The sequence below is a fragment of the Bos indicus x Bos taurus genome, chromosome 5, assembly GCF_003369695.1.
Source record: "Bos indicus x Bos taurus breed Angus x Brahman F1 hybrid chromosome 5, Bos_hybrid_MaternalHap_v2.0, whole genome shotgun sequence".
NCBI lineage: Eukaryota > Metazoa > Chordata > Mammalia > Artiodactyla > Bovidae > Bos > Bos indicus x Bos taurus.
This window is the reverse complement of record NC_040080.1, coordinates 3,232,471-3,239,145: the sequence shown is the minus strand read 5'-3', so window position 1 is coordinate 3,239,145 and position 6,675 is coordinate 3,232,471. Positions and strand designations below refer to the sequence as shown.

General features: G+C 61.0%; 1 protein-coding gene across 1 annotated transcript in view; it reads left to right on the top strand.

Annotated features, from left to right (window-relative positions):
• The first annotated feature begins 3,368 nt into the window (after positions 1-3,368).
• Positions 3,369-6,675, top strand: part of GRAMD4 (GRAM domain containing 4) — a 66,233-nt gene continuing 62,926 nt past the window's right edge. Inside the window, exon 1 of the mRNA XM_027540481.1 lies at positions 3,369-3,482. Coding sequence (XP_027396282.1) covers positions 3,454-3,482 — 29 coding nt within the window. The 5' untranslated portion in view covers positions 3,369-3,453. The remainder of the gene's footprint in view (positions 3,483-6,675) is intronic.

The window sequence follows — 6,675 nt, the reverse complement described above, 5'->3', positions numbered from 1 at the left end:
CTTGCCTTTCGCTTCTCTTGTTTTCTCATCTATTTGTAAGGCCTCCTCAGACAGCCACTTTGCCTTTTTGCATTTCTTTTCCTTTGGGACGGTTTTGGTCAGCACCTCCTGTTCAAGGTCACGAACCTCCATCCATAGCTCTTCAGGCACTCTGTCTATCAGATGTAATCCCTTGAATCTATTTGTCACTTCCACTATGTAATCATAAGGGATTTGAATTAGGTCATACCTGAGCGGCCTAGTGGTTTTTCCCACTTTCTTCAATTTAAGTCTGAATGTTGCAATAAGGAGTTGATGATCTGAGCCATGGTCAGCTCCAGGTCTTATTTTTGCTGACTGTTAGAGAACTTCTCCATCTTCGGCTGCCAAGAATATAATCAATCTGATTTTGGTATCGACCATCTGGTGATGTCCATGTGTAGAGTCATCTCTTGTGTTGTTGAAAGAGGGTGTTTCTACAACCTGTGTGTTCTCTTGACAAAACTCTGTTAGCCTTTGCCCTGCTTCATTTTGTATTTCAAGGTCAGAGTTGCCTGTTAATCCAGGTATCTCTTGATTTCCCACTTTTGCGGTCCAATCCTCTATGATGAAAAAGGCATCTTTATTTGGTGTTAGTTCTAGAAGGTCTTGTAAGTCTTCATAGAACCGTTCAACTTCAGCTTCTTCAGTGTTACTGGTTGGGGCATATATCTGAATTACGGTGATGTTGAATGACCTGCCTTGGAAATGAACCGAGATCATTCTGTCGTTTTTGAGATTGCACCCGAGTACTGCATTTCGGACTACTGTTGACTATGAGGGCTACTCCATTTCTTCTAAGGGATTCTTGCCCACAGTAGTAGATAGAATGGTCATCTGAATTAAATTCACCGATTCTGGTCCATTTTAGTTCACTGATTCCTAAGACGTCAGTGTCCTCTCTTGCCATCTCCTGCTTGACCACATCCACCTCGCGTGGACCTAACGTTCCATGCTCCTAGGCGATATTGTTCTTTACAGCACTGGAGTTTCACCACGAGACGCACCCACAGCTGGGCATCGTTTCTGCTTTGGCCCAGCCTCTTCATGAGTAAACGGCCTTCCATTTTTCCCTAGTAGCATACTGGACACCTTGCGTCCTGGGGGCCTCATCTTCTGGGGTCGTATCTTTTTGCCTTTTCATACTGTTCGTGGGGTTCTCAAGGCAAGAATCCTGGAGCGGTTTACTACCCCTTCCTCCAGGTAACCATGTTTAGTCAGAACTCTGCACCGTAAGTTGTTTGTCTACATGGCCTGGCTCATAGAGGTTCTTTGAGTTACACAAGCCCCTTTGCCTTGACAAGGCTGTGATCCATGAAGAAAAAGCACTAAAATCTTTAGTTTGAGATGTCTGTTTTTGTGATTATCAGTAATCTTTTGTTGTTCATCTACTTTTTCTCTATCTATCCCCCAAACCAAAACTGGTGTATATCCTGTTGTTGTTAAGTCTCTGAGTCCTACTCTTTGCAGCCCCATGGACTACAGCCCTCCAGGTTCCTCTGTCCATGGAATTTCTGAGGCACGAGTACTGGAGTGGATTGCCGTTTCCTTCTCCGGCTAACCTTCCCGACTCAGGGATTGAACCTGCACCTCCCGCGTTGCGGGTGGATTCTTTCCTGCTGAGCCACCAGGGAAGCCCAAGGCTCCTTTCCTGACCTCTTTGGAACAAGTCCCTCAGAGGTATCTGAAAGGCTGCCATGCTAGGCTAAGTGAGTCTGCCAAATAGAACATAATTCTCGACTTTTAGGCTGTGCAAATTTTTTTCAGTTGACACTTGCCTCAGGGAATGCTTCCGGAGCACTTGAGTTGGGAGACTTGAGGACTGGATTGGAGGTGGGGAGGTGCATTAGGGCATTGGTGTGGTGTGGGGTTAGCTGTGGATTCTCGGAGGTGCCTGGAGGACTCCCGCTGTCACTGGGTTTGCAGCGGAGCAGGGGAGCTGGGCTGAAGACACATAAAGCAGATGGGACGATCAAGGCAGAGCCCAGAGGGCCCAGGGGAGGAGAGGTGGCTGAGAGGGCTGGGGGTGGGGGGGCCTGTGGGCCGGGTCTTTTGGCTCCTCCCACTCTAAGCCCCAGCAGCATTCCCCAGGTCAGGCTTGGATGAGAAATTAATTGTGGGGCCCCCTAACCCAGGATGAGGACTTGTGGTTTTGGAGGTGTGGTCCCCTCTACCTGTGAGCTAGCCAGCCTTAGATTCTGGAGGCTAGGGATGGGCAGGGTTCTCTTTGGTAGGGGGGCTTCCCTGGTGGCTCAGAGGGTCAAGAATCTGCCTAAAATGCAGAAGACCTGGGTTCAATCCCTGCACCGGGAGGATCCCCTGGAGAAGGAAATGGCAACCCACCCCAGTATTCTTGCCTGGGGAATCCATGGACAGAGGACCCTGGAGGGCTACAGTCCATGGGGTCGGGGTCGCAAAGAGGCAGACAGGCCTAGCTTTCTCCCCACCCCACCCCCATGGTCTCCCCGCAGGGAAGATGCAGGAGAGTGGAGGGTTGGTGGAGGGCATTCCTTGAATGACAAAGGTGCGACTTAGAGAAAGCAGTCCAGATCCTGAGGACAGGGAGTCCCCTCCCTCGGCATGGGGCTCAGCCCTTGCTAGGTATGCCAGCCTAGAGGGGGTGCGTGCCCGGCACCGACCCTCCCCTGCAGGCTCTAGGTTCCCTCCCCTCGTGGGCACCGTGGCGTCAGGGCAAAGGCGGTTTCCTTTGGGATGTGGTCGCCACGGGAGGGTGGCCGTCTTGGACCCAGGTCGGAACCACAGGCGGTCCCACTGCGGCTGCCCCTGGGATGCGTGGCCGGCGGACAGCGGATGAAGGGGCAGCGGCACGCGTGCCCGTGCGTGGCTGTGCCCGTGGCGTCCGCCCTATAGACTCGCGGGGCCGCGAGGCCCTGGGCGCAGGCGGCGGAAGGCCGCCCTGAGGGGCCGCTGCGCGTCCGCGTGGGTGCAGGTGGCGGGGGCGCACGTGCGCCACCCAAACAAAGGCGGCGCCGCGTGACCGCGCTCGTTCTCGCGCGCGGACCCGCCAGGGCAGGCGCGCCCCCGCGGGACCGCCGCGCCGGGGCGGGAGGGGAGAGCCAAGGCCGTGCAAGGGGGCGCGGCTCCTTTAAGGCGCGGCGCGGGGCGTGGCGCGGCGGCGCGGGGCGGGGCGAGCCGGCTCAGGTCTTGGGGCGGGGCGACGCCGGGCGGGGCGTGCCGACGCGGGGCGGGGATTAGGGCGGGGCGGCGGCTGCGCAGGCCAGGCCGGGGGCGCGCAGACTCCGCGCAGCGGGACGCGAGCGCGCGACCTGGCGCCGCCGCCGCCTCCGCGCTAGTGGCCCGGACCCGCGGGGCCGCCGCCTCCTCCGGGCTCCCCGGCGCCGCTCGGCTCCCGCGCGGGCGGCAGGTGCAGCGCGGCCGGGCGGCTGGTGAGGGGCGCGCCGAGGCGGCGGGTGGATGAGAGGTGGCCCCGATCTCCGCGCAGGGTAAGCGGCGCGCGCGCGCGGACGCCCACTCGCCGGCCACGCAGACCCGTTCGGGGGCTGGCCGGCCCGAAACCCGGCAGTGCCCTCCCAGCGCCCGCAGCCAGCGGCCCTCCGAGCCTGGACCCGCGCGGACGCGCCCCGCATACACGCCCCCGGGTCCCGCGCGGCCTGGGCGCGCGTCACGGCCACCCCCCTCCCGCGCGCGCGGGCCCCGGCGTCTCCGGGTCCGCGTCATGCCCGGCCGGCCGGGGAGAGGAGGACGTCCCGTGGGCGCGGAGCCTGAGATGGGAGGTTGGTCGGTGGGGCGCAGGCCGCCGGGTCCAGGCTGGGGCGCGGTGAATGTCGTCTTAGGAGCTCACTCCTGGGGGACACAGGAGAGGTGGAGGGCGACCCCGGCCCCTATGCCCCTGGAGATGACCCCACCAAAAAGTTGCCCTCCCCGCACCCCTCGATTTGCCCCGTCTCCTTTCCCTTTGTCCCGGGCTTTTAGCTGGTGGGGCTTTGCTGGGGCCAGCCTCGCTGGGAGGTGAGGCGTAGAGCAGCAGTCCCCAACCTGAGGCGCCCCCTGACCCGGGCAGGCCCTGCACCCCTGGGCAGGCTTACCACCAGGTGGGCTGGGGCACCTGTCCGTGCCCCGGCCTGGGCCCTGGACCTGAGGGAAGCTGAGCCCACCCTGGAGGTGTTGCCAGCCCTACATTTCCGGAGGCGGGGAGGATTTGGTTTGGGCACACCTTTTGCAGCGCCGGGTTCCTTTCTCGCCTTCCTAGTTCTGTTTATCACTCCCCCCACAAAAATGGAGGTGCCTGGGCCCCAGCCCCCATCGCAGCCCGGCCTTGGGACTTGTCTCAGGCCTGGGCCTGGCAGGATGAGCTGGGCTGTGCAGCGGTTGAGAGAGAAGTTTGGGGTCTTGTCTGCATGGCATCTGCTCGGTGACCTTGGGCAGGAAGGCCTTGAGCCCTCCCTTGCCTCAGTTTCCCCAGCAGTAAGCGGGGAGGGGGCTGACGAGAGCATTAGATGGTGCAGCCCCCACCCCACTTCCAGACTGGACACACCCAGGGCAGAGATCCCAACACCAGGAGAGGCCGCGGTGCCCTTCCCTTCTGGGCGGCTGTTGTGGCCCTGACTCTGCCGTGTGTCCCCGGCCCATCGGGGACACACGGTTCGGCTGGGTGAGTGTGTTCCAGGGGTTTGCTCTTGTCCCCTGCTAGGATGAAACAGTCTCACAACAGGTAGCTGGGACCCTTGGGATCAGGGACCTCGGTAAACCTGCCACTCCTTTCTACCGCCGCCCCTCTGAAGACTCCCTGCCTGGTCCAGGTCGGGGGCCTGGCCTTCCTGACCTTCCCTCTGCCTCGGCCTTGATGTCGCTGCTTCTGCAGCACTGTGCCCGTGGGCAGGGGTCTTGACCCGCAGTCTGGACATTGCTGGACTCATGGGGACAGGGTTTGCCAGCTTGGTCCTGGGGCCTGGGGAGGTGGGTTCTCCCCCCGACCCCCCGCCACTGCCCTGGGCGTCTACGTGGGTGCCTCCCCTCCTCTGCCCTTCTCTCCGCTGGGCTGCCGTGGCTGATGGGCTGTGGGGTGTGGCCTGGGGATGGGCAGGGCCTGTCCCTGTGCAGTCTGCCCTCCCACGCTCCGGAGAGGCATTTCCTGGAAGCCACACAGGGAAGTCTCCGAGTGTGTCCTGCGTGATCCTGGCCACCCTGAGCCTGCATCTCCCACCAAGGCAGGCAGGGGCCCTTCGTGAGAGGAGAACCTGGTGGTCCCTCCAAGCCATTGGCCTGTGAGGCGCTCCTGTCATCTCTTCAGCCAGAGCGGGCATCAGGAAGCCGATGGTCGGCAGCTCCGTGTGACCCCTGCTTCCCCTGCCCTCCTGGGCCTCACCCTCGCCAGTCAGAGACGAGGAGCCCTGGGCCGGCTTTTCCTGAATCACCGTTTCTTGCTGTCTGATGGAACAGAGTAATGGCTCGGGCACGATGAACACAAAGCATTATTAGGTTCTAGTGAGAGTGATGTCGCCAGGGGAGGTTGTAAGCCCGAAGCGCACTTTCTCTTTGTATCCGCATATCTGAGCAATGTTACAGGTGAGGGATCCCAGTGCCAGGCCCAGCGCCCGTCTGGTGAGTCAGTGTCATCGGAGAAGCGCAGGGCTCCCCTCGATGTTTCAGGGTCTGACCCATGTGGGTGGTTCTGAGCACCTGCAGACGGGTGGACGGGGCCACCTGTCTGTCTCCGGTCATCTCGTGGGCGGCAGGGGGCCCCTTCCAGCTCCCCATGCGTCTTGGTTTGGGAGTTCCCTCTTGAAGCCGACTGCACCCAAGCTTTGCGTGGGAGTGGGGTTCCCGTTGTGGAGCGGTGTGCCTCCAGCCAGGCCCTCGTTTCTGGGGGCTGCACCCTCTCGGGGACCTGGGCTGATCTCCATTCTCGCAGGGCTTCTGGCGCTTGAGCCCCTGTGTGTGTCCGGATGGCTGGCTTCTGTGGCGTTGGTGCACTGGGGCCTCCCTGAGCGTCTAGGGGGCTCTGGTCCGCAGAGGGCATGTGCCCGCTGGAAAGGAAGACCCTGTGGGGGTTGAGTGACCGGCCTGCCCCCTGTCCTGTGAGGTGGGCGGGGGCTCCTCACCTGCCGTCCGCAGGAAGGAGACCGTCTGCTCCCCAGCGGGGCTGCGGACAGCCTTAGGTCGTGTAGCAGAGCCTTCCTGTTTTTAAATAATTTAAAAATGAATGGGGGTGGGGTGGGTAATGAGACCTGGGCTGTGAAGGTGCTGACAGGAGGAATACAGACGCTCTGGCCCGGGGCGAGCAGCTTCTGTTTATGAGCCCAGACCTGCCGTGTGGGCACTCAGGTGGTGCTCCGAAGGCCTTTGGTCGGGGACTCGAAAACCGCTTGGGGCCTTGGGCAGCACAGAGGGTCGAGGTCTGAGTTTTCCTCGGCTTTTGGGTGGTATGGCAGTGGCGGCTCTCCTTGGGTCTTTGTCCTGGGCAGAATCCAGAAAATGCCCTCGTACCGGGGGTGACAGTTCAGGTGCTGGCTGTGGAGCAAGGAGGAGGCCCAGGTCCGTGACGGGGATGCTCACTTCGTGACTAGGGTGGTGAAGGCCCAGCCAGCCCAGCGGAGGGGTGGCCTGGCCGTCTGCTCGGAGCTGGCCGCTGTCGGAGAAGGGCGATTGGTTCACTTGAGAACTTAAAGGCAGGCC